Raw genomic sequence first — 19,287 nt, 5'->3', positions numbered from 1 at the left:
GCAAGATTTTCTCTGTGCCTCAGTTTTCTCTTCTGTAAACTGGGAATAATAATGCCAGCCTCACCAGAGCAGTAAATGAGGTCGTGCCCATAGAGCACTTAGAAATGCGTCTTGCATGTTTGGTTGAGATTATGTTAGTGTGATTTAGAGGCAGGCTTTGGTGAACATTTATGCTGGGAGGAAGCCTGAGTTGCTTTGCAGAAGGCCTGTGGGCTGGCCTTTCTGTAGCCGCATGGAAAAGGGTAGAAGCCAATGAGCTGAGCAGAACAGCCCCATGGAGACTCCTTTCCTGCGAACAAAGGGGCTTATTTAGAAGAGGTAACATGTTTCCATAAATGAGAGACTTTTTTTCTCTTCTTTTTTCCGTGAGGGAGGATTCTTATTCATGTAGTGGACTTGCTTTAACTCCTGGCTGTTCTTGGTTTTATGCTATTTGCTATTTTAAGAATCACCTGCCTTGCACGCATTCACCAAACTTTTATTGCCCACCTGCTGCGTCCATTGGTGGCCAGCGGCTTGTCAGGCTGCCTTTTGCTGACCAGCTGGCTGGGAATGTCTTGGGCATCCTCTTGGCAGAACTTGGGCATCTTGGGGACCTCTGGGCAGAGCTTGGGCGAGTGTCAACGTGTGGCCCATTCTTCTGGCTCCTGTTCCAGCCCCCGGGCCCACGGCTCCCTAGCACCTCACTCAGCTGTCTTCCTGGGTTTCCCGTGTGGTCAGCCCCATCCCTCAATTGTACCAAGGAGATAAGCTAAATATAATACAGTATTTAGATTTCTGATTCCCAAGAAACTCCAGAACGCCAATCAGGGGGAGGTCAGAGCAGGAAACCAGATCAGAGGATTAGATTCTGACCCAAAAGTTTTGCTTTCGAATGTTTGAATGTTTGCATATTTTTTCGTTGACCCCTCTTTTCCTGAGCATTGTCAGAGATAATGCAAGTTCAATTTCTTACTCAGATAAGAGTGCTGTTGAGAAAACAAAGAGAGGTTGGGGGAGGAATTCCCACCCATCGCACTGCAATGGGGTCAAGACATGTGATACAAAGGGCCGTGTCATCCTGTTTGTAGAATGATGGTGGCTTCCGAAAAATAGCCATTTTAAAAAGACTTTCTTGTGACACCCGTGGATTTGGAATTCCACCGGGGCTACAATCAGTCGGGATGACCCTGGCCCCTAACTCATTGCCTGTTCTGCTCAGACTTCCACAAACAGTGACCCGTCACTTGTGCCCTTCTTGTGGGGCAATGCAATGGGGAGGCACGATCTGCTTCTTCTCACACTTCTGACACCACATGTGTGTGTGTTTCCCCCCGACGACAACCAATCCTCTGACTTTCTGGACACCACCCGGGTGTCCTACAATTCAGTTCAGTTCTGACCCTGACTACCCAGAATTAGCACAGACCCCGCAGGTGAAGGGCTCCATCCACGTGCTCCTGCTTCTGATGGCAGCTATGATAATCGTTAGAATGGCTCACAGAACTCAGGCAAACACTTTACTTACTATTACTGGTTTATTACAAAAAATATTGTAAAGGAGACAAATGACCAGCCAGATGGAGATGTACACAGGGTGAGCTCTGGAAGGGTGCTGAGCACAGGAGCATGTGTCCCTGTGGAGTTGGGGTGTCCTACATGTAAATATGTTCACCAAACTGGAAGCCCTCCCAACTCTGTTGTTTAATAAGCGTTTTTACGGAGGTTTTACTATATAAGCACGACTGATGATGATTTTTTTTTTAAGATATTTTTGATGAGGACCGTTTTTAAAGTCTTTATCGAATTTGTTACAATGTTGCTTCTGTTTTATGTTTTGTTTTTATGGCTGCCAGGCATGTGGGATCTTAGCTTCCCGACCAAGGTTGAACCGAAGTCCCAACCATTGGACCGCCAGGGAAGTCCCTAAGCCTGGTTGATTATTAACTCAGTCTCCAGCCCCTCTCCCTTCCCTGGAGTTTGGGGGATGGGACTGAAAGTCCCAACCCTCTAATCATACTTAGGTCTTTCTGTAACCAGTTCCCATCCTGAAGCTCTCGAGGGACCCGCTAAGAGGGGCTTCATTAGAACAAAGGTGCTCCTCTCACCCAGGACACTCCTAGGGCTCTAGAAGCTCTGTGTCAGGGATCAGGGACGAAGACGTGTGTATATTTCGTCTTATCGCAGAAGATGATGCTGGTGAGGACGATCTGGGGCCTCCCTATTTTCTCCTAATTTCTCTGGGCTGAGTGTGCCCTCCTGGCCCACGCCATCTTAGAAGGGGTTAGTTGCTCTGGGCACCAGGCAGAGGGACACTCACTGTAACCTGGGGCTACTCGCCCTCCCCCTGCCTTCCAGCACATACCAAGGGCAGGGCCACACCTGGACCCAAAGCCGGTCCTGCCCATCCCCCCCCCCCCCCCCCCCCCGCCCCCCCATGCCTGCTGTGTCTTTCAGTGCAAATCTGGGCATGCGGTGGCAGGCAGGGGGCCGATGGGGCTTGTCTTTGACAGGTGGACAGCTGGAACCCCTCTCAGGCCTTTGGGGACCCCTGACATCAGCCCCTGGAGATGGGTCCAAGGGGGACTGGCTGCAGGACCCTCCTGGGGGGGAACTTGGGGTGCAGAGCAGAGGGGTGCTGTGGAGGACGATTCTCTGCTGTTTGGAGGCCGGGGGCACTGGGAGGGGAAGGAGGGCCCCTACTTTATGGAATGGCTGTGGTGTGTGTCCGCTTTGCTTTCTCTATAGAGTAGAAGGCAAAGAGGAGAGGAAGCAGGTGAAGGGAGCCTGGGGAGGGTTCCAGATGCGGGCCTCGGCTTCAGTGGGTCCACTGTGGGCTGAGCTGGGATTGGGCCAGTGGGGAGTCACTGGCGGCATTAGCAAAGCCCCCCTCCCCCAGCACGGACGACCTGCGGTCCGAGGTGCACTGGGCCGGCACCACGGGGCCTGGGAGGACGGAGTAGCTGTCGTGTGGGTGCGCGTCGAGGGCTCGAGCGGCAGGGTGATGCCAGGGCATCCTCGTACCCATCCCCAGACGCGTCAGCTGGCTCAGGCAGTGGTGGGAACATGGGCAGATGGGGTCCTGGGCCCCCATTGGCCCCAGCTGAAGTCACAGCATGGATTTGCCCAGGAGGAGGCCTGAGGGCCGCCCCTCGGCTGGCGAAGGGGTGAGGATTGGGTCCTGGCCCCTGCACTACTGGGCTCCCCCTTCCCCCATCACTGCTCTGGGCGGCCTTTCTGCCCTCTTGCCCTCAGGGACTCTCATGGAGGGGGGAGTGCCCACAATGGCAGCGCAGAGAAAGGCCTCTGCAGGCCCGAGGCCCTTGGCCCCAGCAGAGCCAGAACCTGGAGCGGCCGTGGGGAAGGGCTGGGGGCCACGGTGAACCCAGAGCGCAGAGCCGGAGCCACGGGTTCTGGTCTGGCTCTGCCACTCCTGGGCTGTCACTCCCCTGAGGCGTGGAACTGACCCACCCGGCCCTGACCTCTCAGGGCCAGAGGAGTGGGGCCTGAATAGAGTCCTCCCGTGGAGCCCCTTTATAGGCTGCGGTGAGGGGCACCCCCAGGAGGTGCCCTGCTGGGACATCGGCTCTCCCCTCCCCTGTGTCCCCCAGGGGCCCCGCTGGGACACCCTCTCTCCCCTCCCCTGTGTACTCCAGGGGACCCGCTGGGACACCTGCTCTCCCCTCCCCTGTGTTCCCAGGGGACCTGCTGGGACACCCGCTCTCCCCTCCCCTGTGTACTCCAGGGGACCCGCTGGGACACCCGCTCTCCCCTCCCCTGTGCCCCAGGGGACCCGCTGGGACACCCGCTCTCCGTCCCCCAGGGGCGTGTCTCATCACAGGACAATCCCACTTCAAGAGCTTTGACAACAGGCACTTCACCTTCAGTGGGATCTGCCAGTACCTGCTGGCCCGGGACTGCCAGGACCACACCTTCTCCATCATCATAGAGACGGTCCAGGTGAGCCTCGCCAGGCAGCCCCAGGGCAACCGCGGGGGTGAGGGGGGCAAGATGGCTCCGTGTGTGCGGCCTTCCTCTGGACAACTGAGCAAAGGGGAAGACAGACAGGGCGCACGGGGCTCCCCTGAGGACCCTGAGCGCCTGTGGAGCAACAGGCCCAAGGACCAAGGGCAAGCAAGGCCTAGAATCCTGATGAAGGACCAGAGCGGGGTGGTGCTGGGCGGTGGGAGGCCTGGGCTTTGGGCCTCTCTGTGGCATAACCCCGGACCCTTCCCAGAGATGGTTCTGGGACCGGGGAGTGGTTCCATGTGAGAAGGGCTGCGTGGGTGGAGGGCTTTCCCCGAGTGGATGGGTCGGGGGCTGGGCCGCGGGGCTGGCGGGGATTTGGTGACGTCCCTCGGTGTGCCCCCCTCGGCAGTGTGCCGACGACCCCGACGCGGTCTGCACGCGCTCGGTCACCGTCCAGCTGCCCGGCCAGCACGGCAACGTCGTGAAGCTGAAGCACGGGGGAGGCGTTGCCGTGGACGGTCAGGACATCCAGATCCCCCTTCTGCAAGGTGGGTGCCCTCCTCCCCCAAGGCCCCGCCCAGCTCACCCTCAGCGCCCCCGTCCCTCGGCAGTGCTCGCTGCCGCCTCTTCTGCGCAAATGTGCAGGAGAGCTAACTCTGGAGGGCAGGCTGGGCGTCCTGGCCTGCCTCCTGCAAGAAAGGAAGGCTTCCTGGAGGAGGAGGAGCAGAGGAAGCTGGCTGGGGGCGGGGTGGCTGGTGATGGGTCAGACCCCAAGATGTCATGGGGCAAAGCCAGATGACCCCGTGACCTGTAGGAAAATCTACCTGTTCAGTGACTTTGCCAGGTTGTTATGCGCCATTTTGCACAGCCTATTTCCAACCTTCACCCTCAGAGGGGCTCCCTAACGCCTCCCCTCTTCTTCTTCTTCTTCAAGACCACTGGCCAGCCCATGGCCCATTATCCCGGCTTTGCACATGGTGAACTTGAGGGTGCCTATGTGTGTTAATGCTATGTGTGTCTCTCCGGGGAAGAGGTATGCCTCCTACCTCTTCCCCAGAGAAAACTGCCGTTTCAGCTGTGCGCAGAGCACCAGTCAGCCGTGAGGACTGAGTAACTTAGCCTGGAAGCATGTGCAACAGCAGAGGGGCCCAGGAAATGCTCAGGGGTTAGGGGTTCAATGGGAAACGGACCCAGGCTCAGGGCACCTGCCTCAGCTAAGGATGCAGGAGCCTCTGCTTCCCCCTTGTGGCAGTACAGGGAATGGCAGGCTACAGCAGGGATAGATATGGAGGTGCCTTCCTGGGGGAGCCCAATTTACACTACACCCACCCTGATCACCTTGCCTCTGAGACACCCCCCCACCTTAAGCCTCATGGACATCCCCAGCTGCCCCCTAACTCACTGCTTTCATTGCTACAGTCCTTTGTGAGATACCCCATCTTTCCCTACGATCCATCTGCCTGCTGCTCTCCTGCCCTCTCCCCATCTTAGCTTAAATCCCGTCCTTGCTGGGTTCCAGGTGACCTCCGCATCCAGCACACCGTGATGGCCTCCGTGCACCTCAGCTACGGGGAGGACCTGCAGATAGACTGGGACGGCCGCGGGAGGCTGCTGGTGAAGGTAGGTGCCTTCCTGAGCACGGCCACCCTGCAGCCAGACCTTACAAAGCCCCCGTTGTGCTCCGGGGGGAGAGCTCAAGGGTGGGAGGGGAATTCCTTTCTCCCCCGGCCCTGCGCCCCCAGAGCGAGGAACAGGCCTCTCTGTGTGTAAGAGGCTGGTGTTTGCTGTCTGGATGCCCCTTATTCACCCCAGGGGTTCCCGGGTGCTGGGCTCTGGTACCCCAAGGGGTGTCCAGACTGGGTGGGCTCATGCGGGGCTGGGGAAGCAGTTGATTAGCTGCCCAGGCTCCCGGCTGCAACCAGGCCTGGAATCAGGGGGTGTTCCCCAGGGCGGGGCGCCCACAGTGGGACTCACAGCCAAGACCCTGTGTCGTGTACCCACTGCCTGTGAAAGGTGGTCCTGGGAACTACCAAATCCCTGCCGTGGTCCCGGGGCCTCTGCAGCCTAGGGGCCACTTCCTCTGCTTCCTGTGGCCCTAGAGTCATGCTGGGAGGGGAAGCCATGTATTTCACAGGGCTTGTTTCCCTCTGGAAATTTCCCTAGAAGGTATTGTCACTGCCATTTCATAAACGAAGCAAGCAAGGCTCGTGGGGGCTGGGAGACGCGCCCAGGACTGCACACCCGGTCAGCTCCCCGGGCAGCGTCGCCCCCAGTAGACCAGCGCTTCTCACTCTTAGGTCTTCAGATGCCTTTGCACTCTTCAGAATTATGGAGAACCCCGAGATCCTTTACGGAGGTTATAGCCATTGATATTTACCAGATTAGAAATTAAATCAGAGACATTTATTAATTCATTAAAAAATAACAATAGTAAAGCGACTTACACATTGATATAAACATTAAAAAAATCTGTTTTCCGAAACAAAATTAGGTAGTGAGAATACCATTGTTTTATGTTTCTGCAAATTTCTTTAATGGCTGGCTTAATGGAAGACAGCTGGAGTCTCATCTGCTTCTGGGTTCAATCTTCTGCAATATTACATGTCATGCAGACTCTGGAAAAGTCCACTGCGCACTTGTACAGAATGAGAGGGAAAAAGCCAAGTAACGTTTTCGTGTGATTATGAAAATAGTTTTGGCCTCGTGGACCCTTTGAAAGGGTCTCAGGGATCACCCCCTGCCATGGGTCCCATGTCCACACTTTGAGAACCCCCGCCCTGAATACATTAGGATCCCTGGAGTGTCCACTCCTGCTTCCGGAGGTTCCGTGTTCCATAGGCCCTCGGTATGATCCCGTGATGGGTGCCTGGGGTGTCCTCGATGACATCCTGGTGGTCTCCATCCTCGTGATGTCATGTTCTTTCTTTCTCTTGTCTTTGAAGACCCTGAGAAAGATCCAAATTAACGCCTTTTTTTTTCTTTTATAAAAACTAAAACTGTGACCACACACTATAGAACATGAAGGTTTTTGGAGATCTTATCAACCCCTCAAGTACAGTTGGAAATAAAGATCCTATCTTTTCTGGAGCAGGAAAGTGACTCCCAGTCATTTGGTTACAGAGTGAGAGCAGAACTTGGGTCTCCTGCACCCTGGTCTTCAAGGGCGGTGCCCCTGTCAGCCGTCCCACTTTCTCAGGCATCTCCCTGCACACCGAGAGGGTCTTGATCTGTCAGGTGCCCCTCCCCGCCTTCAGCAGGCACATATATCTTGGTCTTGTCTCGGGTGGCTGACCTCCCTGCCCCAGGTTTATCTGTCTCCTCTGAGGAGAGAAGGGGCACTTGTTTCTGTGGGAATGAGATGCAGGGTTATCTCTGGGGCTGCGTTTGGTCAGTTTGGCTAAAGAGAAGAAGCCTTCCCTGGTCAAGACTCAGGACAGGGCAGACGACCCCGGGGCCTGGGGAATGCGCTATGTGTTTTGGCTGGAGGAGGAAAGGGGGCGTTTGTGGATGGGGTGGAGGGAACGTGTCCCCATGCTGACCCCAGGGTTTGTGGGGACTGCTGAGCTGAAGACCCCTGCTGGAGATTAGGACGGCAGGGAGCGGCAGGGCGGGGCCCCCACCCCCCGGGGGGCAGCAGCCAGATGAGGGGGGATGAGGGGCTGCCAGTGGCTCCCCGGGTGAGGCACGGGTCCCGAGGTCCAGGCAGCGGGGCCCTGCTGGCTGTGATGCAGGCGCAGCTCGGCATTAGGCCAAGTGGAGTAGAAGGGACTCTGACACTTTTCATCCTGTCAGAAGTGACACTGCTATTTCAGATAGCAAATAGCAAAGTGCGTTCTCCAAGTCCCTGATCTCGGACAGTTGAGGCACTGCGGGCCGGGAGGAGGGCAGCCTGGCCTGGCTCCCACCAGCAGGCGCACCCTCCTAACCCTTGCTGAGCCAACCTCTGAGACAAGCCCCTGGGACGGAAGGAGACAGGCTTAGAGAGTGGGGGAGGGTGGAGATGGCAGACCTGGCGGGTGTGCCAGAGGTGACCTGGGGAGCCTGAGGTGCTCAGGGCCTGAGAACTAGGAGGGAAGAGAGCGGACACTGAGAGGGGGGTGAGGGGACAGACGCCTCCCCGGCTTCACTGCTTCGCCGGGGCTGGCCTTGGGTGTCAGCGTCCGGAGGGGAGCCTCGCTCACTCACGAATCCGTCCAGACACTGTTCAACCATCCACGCACCGAACTGGTGGCCAAGGTCCAACAGTGAAACAAAGCGGACCAGAATCCTGGCTTCGTTTAGTTTAAATTCTGATGGGGGGAGACGCACAGTAAGCAGACCAACAAGGAAATTGTGTCACGTGTTAGAAGGCGATAAATCCTGGCGAGGGAGAGAGAGGGAAAGCAGAGGAGGGGCAGGAAGTGCTGGGCGGGGAGGACTGACGTTCTCACTGCGAGGTCAGGGGAGGGCTGGTGCCTGAGGCGCCAACGCTTGCTGTTTGTCTAGCAAACGAGGAGACGCTACTCCATCCTCCTTCTTATTAATGATATTTACTTGGGTACAATTTATACGGGTTTGGAACCCGCACTAGCTTGTTCATCCTGCATCTTGTCAAGTCAGAGCTGGAAGGGCCTCCAGGAGATGACCTCACAAAGCCCGGCCCAGCAGGTATCAGAACACGGGGAGGTTCCGCAGCCACAGTTTAACCCTGGTAAATTGCAGAGCAAGTCAGGGCCCTGGGGTCCAGCTTCTGCTCCAGTTTGAACCAGGACCCCCCTCAGTAGACACCAGCAGATGCCCCCGGCCATACCGTGTGAGAGACAGGCTCGACTCCCCAAAACGTTCCTGAATGTGCATCCCGGACTCAGAAGCAGGAGAACAAGCCACGTGCCGGTGGCCTGCATCCCCCGCTGCTCACCCTCGCAGGCTGCCCCTGGGTCCTCTCTGACCCCACCTCCTCTGATCATGATCACAACCCCCGGGGTCCTCTTGGCTCGGGGCCTTTTCTCCTCAGTGATGCTCAGTGGCCAAGCCAAAATCAAGAAGTTAGGAAGGGGGACGGTGGCTGAGTGTTTAAGAATCCGCCTGCCAATGCAGGGGACACGGGTTCGAGCCCTGGTCCAGGAAGAATGAGAAGCCCGTGCACTGTAATGAAGAGTAGGCCCTGCTCGCCGCAACTAGGGAAAGCCTGTGCACCACAACGAAGACCCCGTGCAGCCAAAAAAATAAATAAATAAAATAAATAAATTTATTTTAAAAAAACAAGAAGAAGTTAGGAAGGTGTTTTTCTTTGTCACCCAATGTACGTTCTAAGAAGAGTTGCACCGTGACAGCTCAGCCTGCTTCGCCCATGTGTGTAGCAGAGATAAGTGTGCAAGAAGGGGCACTGGCTTTGCACTCCGCGCCCCTGGGCATCTCCCCTGACGGGCAGGGTGATGGAGCTCCGCCCATCCCCTGGTCGCAGCTCTGTGACCTCAGGCAAGTTGCTGTCCCTCTCTGTGTCCCTGTCTTTAAGTGACAGGATAATCTCTCAACCCTTTCCTGCAGGACAGGTCTCTGACTCAAAGGGTTTAAGAGGGGGCACGGAGCTGCTGGTGAAGATACTGCAGTTCCCGTTTTATTTTCTTTTGCAGCCTAGGGCTTAGCTGAGGTTTATTAAATTCATATTTATTTTTCACCTGGGGATCGCTTTTGATGAAAACCATCTCATGAGACCAAGGAGGCTGCGGCTGCTTTGGCGGCTGCTCCAAGGTGGTCTGTCCCCCGCAGCTGTCCCCGGTCTACTCGGGGAGGACGTGCGGCCTGTGCGGGAATTACAACGGCAACCAGGGGGACGACTTCCTGACGCCCGCGGGCCTGGTGGAGCCCCTGGTGGAGCACTTCGGAAACTCCTGGAAGCTGCGTGCGGACTGCGAGGACCTGCAGAAGCAGCCCAGCGACCCCTGCAGGCTCAACCCGCGCCTGAGTATGTGAGACCTGGACTGGGGGCCCCCGGAGCCCCGAGCTCCCTCGGGTTCCAGTGCATTCCATGGACGGTGCGCCCATCGTTTGGGGAGGGGCAGGCGCGCCCCCAGAACCCTGAGATTCCCCCGGGTTCCAGTGCATTCCGTGGACGGTGCGCCCACCCTTGGGCGGGCCAGGCGTGCCCCCAGAACCCTGAGATTCCCCCGGGTTCCAGTGCATTCCGTGGACGGTGCGCCCACCATGGGGGGGAGGGGCAGGCGCGCCCCCAGAACCCTGAGGTTCCCCCGGGTTCCAGGGCATTCCGTGGACGGTGCGCCCACCGTTGGGGGAGGTGGGTCTTTGTTTTCACCATCAGCATTTGATGATCTTCATCTGGATCATTTATTCTTCAAAGTCTCTTTATCGAGCAGCCTCCGTGGGCCACACCCTGGGAAAGAAAAGAGTAGCCCGTAGTTCTTCCCCTGGACGTTCTCGGTCTCTTGGAGCAGCAATTAAATTATCGTAAGATAGATGCACGGGGCTGGCCATGGGCAGATTCGTCTGCGGTAGCGTCCTCAGGCCTACATCGACTGCCCCCTCTTACCCTCTTACTCATCAGGGAACCGTTTCTCCCTAGGAAATGTGGTTGATTATGTATTTAAGCCATCAGGAAAGTATATTGGCTGCGGAAGAAAAATCGCCATGATTCCCAGACCTGAGAGAATTTGTTTTTACCGCTGCTGCAGCGAGGGAGGGGCGGGGACGGGGATTTCGAGCCGGAGCCGGTGACCCTGGGGTCCGCGCGCGCATCGCCTGCGGCCGCCTCAGACCACGCCGCTCCTCTCCCCACAGCCAGATTCGCGGATGAGTCCTGCGCCATCCTGACGTCGCCCAAGTTCAAGGCCTGCCACGGCGCCGTGGGCCCGCTGCCCTACCTGCAGAACTGCCGCTACGACGTGTGCTCCTGCACCAACGGCAGAGACTGCCTGTGCGACGCGGTGGCCAACTACGCGGCGGCCTGTGCCCGGAGCGGCGTGCGCATCGGCTGGCGGGAGCCCAGCTTCTGCGGTGGGTGTCCTCCCCGCTGCCCTTCCAACGCCACGCCACCTAGCGGGATCCACTCGGATGCCCTGCGGCCTCCGCGCTGGTCCTGTTCAGAGCGCTGTCTGAACGGGCCCAGGGCATCCCCTCCCGTCTCCTCTCGATTCTCATCTCCCCGAAGGACAGGGCGATGGGGACGGACCTGTACCTGGAGGGCAAGTTGACCCCCTACCTGGGGGCCTAGAACCTTGGCGTCCCTGCCTGGTAGAGATTTCCTGTGGTCGCTGCCACCTAGCGTGGGATGCATGTAGGGCCGGGTTGAGGAGTCAGTGGGTCCCTGCATCCCTGGAGGATCTGATGAAGTGATGGGAGATGCAGGTACCAATCCTCTGCTTATAACTTAAGGCAAACTGTCGGGGCAGTCCCCGCCCACATCTCCAGCACTGTGTGAAGTCATACAAAGTAGAATAACATCCTTGTCCCCAGACGCCGTGAGAGTCCCACCCTGCACTGTTAGATGCCTGGCACCGGAGTTGGTATCTGCCCCACACTCTGGTCCCTGGTTGGTTGTTACTGTCGCTCTGGGAACATTTGCCGAGTGCCCTGCGTGGTGAGGCTGTCGCAGTGCTTCAGGGCCTCGACCTTCCTTTTTGAGGCACAGATGGAAGCTGCCTCCCTACTAGGTGCCTGTCACACTGAGCAAGAGAATTAGTACATTAAGGTCGGGGTAACCAAGGAAGGCTTTCTGGAGGCGGTGCACCTGACCAGGCTTTTAAAAGGCACTTTCTTGACAAAAATGTTGTTTCTGTTGGTGGAATAACAGTTGGGATGCGTAGAAGTGAAGGCGTTCAAGGAGGATAAGGTCTAGTGGATACTCTGATATATAGGGTGAAGTAGCTGCGTTTGGAGACTAAAATGTCAGTGGTTCCGACAGAGCAGGAAAATAGGAACTACAAGAAACGGTAAAAGGTCTTAATATCATGTATTTGAAGAGAAGTTTAGGTTTAGGGGCTCTAGAAGTGTCACTATTTGGGGTCAAATGAGCCAACTTATGATTCGAGTCTAAGCCACCTTATCAAAACAAGAAGCAGAGACAAAGTAAGGACGAAACGGAGCACGTGTTTAGATGTGTGAGGTTGTGCCCCTGTCCCTCTAGCTCTGGGGTGTCACGGGGTCACGGGCCAGCAGCTGGGAGAACTGAGGCTGGGACCTCTCTGGGTAACTTGCTTCGAGCGCTTTACTTCACCCTCCAAAAACCCGTATCAGCACTTGCTGTTCAGAAATTGGGGGCGTAATTTGGAGTAAGTGGCGTCTGTCTGTGACTGTGTTTGGTGGTCCCCCAGTGTTAGAAATTAGGCATCGTCCCTGTGCTTCAGCATCCGAGGGGTTTCCTAATTTAGGACAGTCTCCCAGCATGCTGAGGGCTTACCGAAATATTCTTTAAACTTCAGGAGCAGCTGTTCTTAACCTCCACCCAGAACAGAACAAGAGGGGGTGAGCTGACCCCGCAGCAGCGGGCGCTGAGCTTTGTTTAGAGTTTCCTGGCTCCTGAGGCAGGAAGTGTGGGTGGTGGGAAGGACCTGTCCCTGGAGACTTTTAAGGACAAGAGGAGTCTGTCTCTATGAGTTGAACCAGTGAAAACCAGCCAGGTGGTCACGGGTTGTCCCTCTGAGGCCCGAGGAAGGTAGGCAGGATGCCTGGGCTCCTACCTTCATCCTGCACCTCATGTTCCCTTCCTGAGAAATGGACAGACTCCCTAAACCACTAACTGCATCCCCAAGAAGAGGCCACACCCACTGGGGGACACTCCTGGAGCAAGGCCTGATTGCGTAGCTGCTTCGCAGGGTGCTGTGAGGAGAGTCCGGAGAAGCACAGCACATGTTTTGTTTTTTTGTTTTTTGCGGTACGCGGGCCTCTCACTGTTGTGGCCTCTCCCGTTGCGGAGCACAGGCTCCGGACGCGCAGGCTCAGCGGCCATGGCTCACGGGCCCAGCCACTCCGCGGCACGTGGGATCCTCCCGGACCGGGGCATGAACCCGTGTCCCCTGCATTGGCAGGCGAACTCTCAACCACTGCGCCACCAGGGAAGCCCACAACACATGTTTTTCCTTGTAAACTGGTTATGCTTCCTTTGGAAAGACAAGACCACGGGCCTCTGGTAGGCAGGGACCAAGTCTTACTGTCTCTGCATCCCCCAGCCTAGCAGAGCCCCTGCCACGCCGTGGACACATAGTCAACATCTGTTAAACTGACGCACATTACCTCTGGGGAAGAAGGAGCAATTTAACACAGCTCCGAGCCAGCTCCCCAGAGAGAAAAGCCTTCCTGCTCCTGGATGGGGGAGATTGCCCTTTTAGGCGTAGGCTCAATGGATTGAATGGAATTCCCATCTTGATGGCCCAACGCAGTCCCATCTTAATCTGCCTTTGCTCTAAATATTCATCCAATGACCCAGCCTCTCCGCTGGTTCAGAGAAAAGCCTGTGTCTAATATGGTTAAAACCCCTCCCCTCAAACACCACCCCCGGAGCAGTTGTAGGCAGGGAGGTTGCAGGGCTTGGCCGTTTCTGAGGTTCATGGCCAGGCTTTCCCTTTACAGCCCCTGTGGACCACAGCCAGCGGGTTTCTGCTGTAGAAATGGCTCCTGACAGGGAGGGGAAGGGTTCTAATGGTCCCGGAAGGAGTGTCCCCAGTGAGATTCTCATTTCTTGGACGACAGCTGATCAGCAACGAGAAAGTGTTGTGAAAGAGCCTAGGGCCTCCCCCAACACCCCCCACCCCCCAGTAAAGGATTCCATCATCAGGGTGCTTGCGAGAGGGCCGTGAGTGCAGAGCGGGCTGAGTGCTGGGTCCTCTTAGGAGGGGACCTTTGTCTGGAGCCTGTGGAGCTGGGACTGCACTTCCCCTGTTATCACGAGGGCGATAAAGCAGCAAACATCCACCCCCTGCCAGGCGGGGCTCTGCACTCACTTAACCTTCACAGCGACCCAGGTGGACGTTACTTTTATATTCCAGAGAGGACAGTGCTAACTAGAGGTGGCACTGGGACTTGAACCCAGGAATTGGGGATCCGGCGCCCACTCACTCCCTTAGCTGCTTTGCCGCGTTGCCGTGCTTCCTGTCAGCCTGTGTCTGTTGTGCCGTTTCTGTGTGGGAGGCCCGGGGGTGGGGTGAGGGCTGTGGGTAGGTGGACGCTGCCTGCGTTGCTGGGGCAGGTGTAAGGGAGTCCCTGCTCTCTGTGACCGTCACGTCCCCAAAGCCTGGTTCCTAGGGGACCATTTCCTTTCTAGAGCATAATGGTTAAGAGCGTGAGCTTTGGGGTCACAGAGAGCTGGGTTCGAATCCTGCCTCGGCCTCTACCTGGGAGGCGTGACCCTGATGAGTCACTAAGTTAAGTTTCAGGTTTCTTACCTCTGAGGGGGTGGGGTTGTGAGATCTAATGCACTGAGAGGCAGCCAAGGCATAAAACCCACGGTGAAGAGCAGGGTGTTCAGTGGGTGCTCAGTTAAGGGAGCTGTTATTGTTATTATCATCAGGGAAGAAATGCCCTTGCCCATCCCTGCCAGTCCTTTTTAATATCTACAGCCCTAAAATCCACCAGGATTTCTACTATGTCCCAGGCTTTGAGAATTCAGAGATGACCAAAGCATGGTCCCCCTGGTTAAGCAGAGGAGAAAACGTGTACGTCCGTGATTAGAACAGACGTTCGTGAAAATAAAAACACACTTTTTGCTCACAGTGGGAAGAGAAGGCAGTGACTGTACGGATATGACTGGGGATCCCAGCGGCAAGGGGTGGCACCCCCGGTCCTAGAACCACAGTCCTGGTCATCTTAATGCTTCCACTGAGGCTGTCCTTCCCCCGCCCTCTCTCCTCAGCGCTGAGCTGCCCACGAGGCCAGGTGTACCTGCAGTGTGGGACCCCCTGCAACCTCACCTGCCGCTCCCTCTCTTACCCGGACGAGGAATGCACTGAGGTCTGCCTGGAGGGCTGCTTCTGCCCCCTGGGGCTCTACCTGGATGAGACCGGGGCCTGTGTGCCCAAGGCCCAGTGCCCCTGTTACTACGACGGTGAGATCTTCCAGCCCGAAGACGTCTTCTCGGACCATCACACCATGTGGTAAGTCGAGCAGTGGGACTGGGGACCTCGGGAACGGCAGGGCAGGGAAACGTTCCTCCATGTCCTTCATTTCATGGATGGGTAAACTGACGCCCAGGACAGGCAGTGCCTGTCCAGCATTGCACAGCAAGTCGGGAGCAAAGCTGAGGTTTCACCCAGGTCTTCCGACTGCCTTGCTGTGCAGGGCACTGGAGCTCCAGGCTGGCGGCAGAAGTAAGTGATGAACAGTAAGCCAGCTGTCACGTGTGGAGCCCCATTTCTCTGCACTAGGTCTCAGCTTCCCTTTTCTAGAACAAACGATGGGAGTTCTCCTTGCCCCGCTCCCCTCAGCCTCCTGTCGGTGTTCTCAGGCGGAAGCACTCGAGCCAGGAGGAGACATACCGTAGCAGCATTGCCTCAAGGGTGCATCACCGTCCTGACTTGCTTCACGCTTTTCCCGAAAAACAGCTCCAGGTCATGCGCGCTTCCTGCTGTCCTTCACCCAGGCCCTTGGTCATGGTCATTCAGCAGGGCTGTCACGGTCGCAGAAGAAATTTGTAACAACATTTATAAACGCCTCATTGGCACCAGTTCTGTCTCAGCGCTGGGCTAGAGATTGTAACCTAAAGATGAACCAGACACAGGATGGGCCCCAGAGAAGCTGACCATCTATGAGGGAAACCAGTTGAAATGTCCTGATTATGGAAAATTTCAGACATCAAACTGGAGAGAATAGTGTAAGGGGTCCTAATGCATCCAGCCCCAGCCTCCATAATTATCGCCACTTCGCCATTCTGATTTGATCGATCCCATTCTCCCCTTTTTGGCTGGAATAATTTAAAGAACACCTCAGATATTATTTCATTTCATCTGAAAATACTTCAGTATGTATTTCCAACAGAGAAACACTTAAAAAAAATAAATCTAACCACAATACCATTATTAACCTAAACATTAACCATCATTCCTACATAACATCTAATATTCAATCCATGTTCACTTTTTCCTGATTGTCCCCAAATGTCTTTTTACAATTGGTTTGTCCAAGTCAAGATCCAATCAGGGTCCGCACGTTGCATTTGGTATGAAGCTTTTTCTCGTCACTCCACTGAGATGAATTTGCCATCCTTCCCAATCGCCTATATCCAAAGTGGGTTGTTGACACTTGTATTAAAACAGTTATGGTCATTGGGCCTGGATTTATGCAAAAATGTGTTAAATCTCCCCTCTAGACGGTGACCTCCTGAAGAGTAGAGACTGTATCTTAGGCCCTGATCCCTCGTAGCTAACCGTTCTGATACAAAGTAGGTACCATTCGTGTTTACTGAGATGAAATAACTATATTTGGTAGACTCGCCGTAGCAGAACCATAAAAACCCCTGCTCGTTCAGAAAAGGGAAGGATCTCTTCCGTTTGGGAGGAATTGGGGAAGACTCAATGCAGGAGGTAACTTTTGAGTTTGAGGAGGATTCTACTGGCAGAAGTGGGGTTGAGGGGCTTCCCTGGTGGCGCAGTGGTTGAGAGTCCGCCTGCCGATGCAGGGGACACGGGTTCGTGTCCCGGTCCGGGAGGATCCCACATGCCGCGGAGCGGCTGGGCCCGTGAGCCATGGCCGCTGAGCCTGCGCGTCCGGAGCCTGTGCTCCGCAACGGGAGAGGCCACAACAGTGAGAGGCCCGCGTACCGCAAAAAAAAAAAAAAAAAAGAAGTGAGGTGGAGGGTTTTAGGGGTGGAGCAGCGGTCCAGGGACTAAAATGCACAAGGCATACTCATCAGTCACCAAGGTAAGTCCTCTGGGGGAACGTATGTGTGCGTGAGGGAAAGATAAGACTGGGGGGAAGTTGGGACCAGCATCAGGGGTCGGTCTGTGGAAGATAAGGGGAGGACTGATGCTTGAGCAGTAGGCCGTGGGACCTCGGAGGGTTTGAGCAGAGAGGAAATAGGGTCAAAGTGTAGTTTTAGGGAGTAGGTTCTGGAAGCTGCATGAGTTATGAGGTCAGTTGTGGGAAGATGTTGACATAGTCTAGTCGGAAGGTAAGGCCCTGGGCCAAGTAATAGCAGCAAAGACGGAGGGGGTCAGGAGCTAGAGATGCCGGGAAGGTAAACAGACCAGTGGGATGTTTGGGAGGAGGGGGAGGTGTATTGAAGGTGGTCCCAGGGTTCTGAACTTGAATGCTTGGGAGAACTGCGAGACCAAGAACTGCAAGAGGGCTCTTTGTAGGTGGAGGGAAGATGATGAGTTCGGTTTTGGCCTCGATGACTTTGAGTGACCAAGAGGGCATCTTGGTGAATGCGTGGCACCGATGGCTGGAATTATGGGTTTGGAGCTTGAGTAAGAGATTGGGGCTGGAGGTACCGGTTACAGCCGTGAGAGTAGCTAGGCTTCTAAGAGGGGAGGACCAAAGATGTGAGAATGTTCAGAGGACCAGGGGAGGAGAAAGGGGATCCCATGAGAGAGGCCAAAGAAAAAATGCCAGCGGAAAGGGCAGAACCAGGAGGGGCCCATGTCATGGACATGAAGGGAACAGGGGAGTCGTACCATCTTCTGTTGGCTTGGGCATCTGGCCTTAGCCCAGTGGTTGTTTTACCATAGTTGTCGAGCTATAATATTCAAGGTGTTTCTCTCTGGGGCCTTGAAACAACACTGTTAGGCAAGCAGGACTTGCTTTTTTAGTAAGGAATTGGAGGCTTAGAGAGATTATCACTTTCCCAAATCATCCAGCAAGTGGCTGGAACCCAGGGACCCTTGAACTCTTCACGTTACACGAAGAAGAGGCTGTTGAATATGGCGATCAGAAGGTCACAGTGGCCCCCTTGTTTCATAGTGTGGTGAGGAAAGAAGACAGAGGGTAGGGGGCTGGGGTGACTCTGAGGACAGCAATGCAGCTGGTATTGGTAAAAATAACCAATTTTACCATATCGGAAGCAGAAGGAAGGTTGTGGGGGACAGCAGCTCCTGGGTGGGCAGAGGGCCAGGCGGTAGCCCTGGCTTCAGGCTCTTCTCAGGGTTTGGGTATCAGTGGCCTCTCCATGACCACCTCCTCTTCCCAGCCTCCCCTTCAGGCACCAGGGCTGAAAGCTATAGATCATCTGTTTCTCCACTTCATTTAGAAAATTGGATTTCAGGGAGAATGTGAGCCAGCGGGAACTCGGGACTTGTCTGTGGCTGTTTATTTTTATTCTTTTTAATTAATTAATTTATTTGGCTGTGTTAAGTCTCGGTGGCGGTACACGGGCTTCTCTCTAGCTGTGGCACGTGGTCTCCAGGGTGCGTGGGCTCAGTAGTTGCGGCGAGCGGGCTTAGTTGCCCCGCAGCACGTGGGATCCCAGTTCCCCGACCAGGGATTGAACCTGTGTCCCCTGCATTGGAAGCCGGATTCTTAACCACTGGACCGCCAGGGTTCTATTTTTATTTTTATTCTTCTGACAACACACTGAAGAATCAGCACAGCTGGGGCAGGTGTTCGTGATGCCCATGGAAAGGTGGTAGGAAGGTGCAAGCACACGTGACCTGGAGGTTTCTCCAGACCTTTCGTGTGGTACCCACACAGCCATCGCAGTGGAGTGCTCACTCCAGGGAGGCCAGCTGTGAGCCAGGAGTTGACTTGTAACCTACCTGCAAGGTTTTCTTTTTTTTTTAAAGTAAAATTAAGCTTTTTGGTCATGTCCAAATGATAGATAGAACATGGCGTTTGGGGGAAGGATCTTTTTAAGCCAGGTGTTAGTTAAAAACCAGAAGTGCAGAATCTGCATGGGCCCAGGGAGGGGAGGGCTGATTCCCTTGTGCACTCAACAGCTGCTGATTGAACAGCAGCCACGTGAAAAATGTTCAAAATCATTATAATCAGCGAAACGCAAAATGAAGCAATAAACGTTACTGCGTATCTGTTTTACTGGGAAAATTTGAAATCTGAATAATGCCAAGTGTTGGCAGGACCATGGGACATGGGGCCCCTGACCTGCTCCTGGTGGACACAGACTTGTTCACACACTCCCAGGATTGTTTCAAAATTTCAATCTGATTATGTCACGTTCCTGCTTGGAATCCTTCCAAACCTTCCCCTCAACAGGCCTTAGGATGAAGGTCAAATCCCTCCCACGGCCTCCCAGGCCCCATGGGATCTGACCTCCGCTACCTGTCCCCTCTCCAATGCCCTGGCTTCCTTTGAATCCTGAAGGTGCTTTGCTCCCTTCAAACCCAAGTCCAGTTGTACCTGAGAGAGCCAGGGGCACAGTCTATGTGAATTGGACATCCACACCTGGTAGTCGCACCTGGGCAT

The 19,287-nt window shown here is 55.3% G+C and overlaps 1 protein-coding gene across 3 annotated transcripts in view; it reads left to right on the top strand.

Moving 5' to 3' along the window:
• The window catches only part of VWF (von Willebrand factor), a 137,978-nt gene that overhangs the window by 44,710 nt on the left and 73,981 nt on the right, over positions 1-19,287 (top strand). For all 3 annotated transcript variants that reach the window (XM_027093341.1, XM_027093340.1, XM_027093343.1), the window contains exons 11-16: positions 3,803-3,939; positions 4,358-4,496; positions 5,468-5,568; positions 9,697-9,892; positions 10,723-10,938; positions 14,789-15,029. In XM_027093341.1, coding sequence (XP_026949142.1) covers positions 3,803-3,939; positions 4,358-4,496; positions 5,468-5,568; positions 9,697-9,892; positions 10,723-10,938; positions 14,789-15,029 — 1,030 coding nt within the window. The remainder of the gene's footprint in view (positions 1-3,802; positions 3,940-4,357; positions 4,497-5,467; positions 5,569-9,696; positions 9,893-10,722; positions 10,939-14,788; positions 15,030-19,287) is intronic.

This window comes from Aethalodelphis obliquidens, unplaced genomic scaffold (genome assembly GCF_003676395.1).
Source record: "Aethalodelphis obliquidens isolate GAN/ISIS:26980383/991018 unplaced genomic scaffold, ASM367639v1 scaffold83, whole genome shotgun sequence".
In the NCBI taxonomy this organism is placed as follows: Eukaryota; Metazoa; Chordata; class Mammalia; order Artiodactyla; family Delphinidae; genus Aethalodelphis; species Aethalodelphis obliquidens.
The sequence above is the reverse complement of the archived record's forward strand: the minus strand, read 5'-3'. Positions and strand labels throughout refer to the sequence as shown.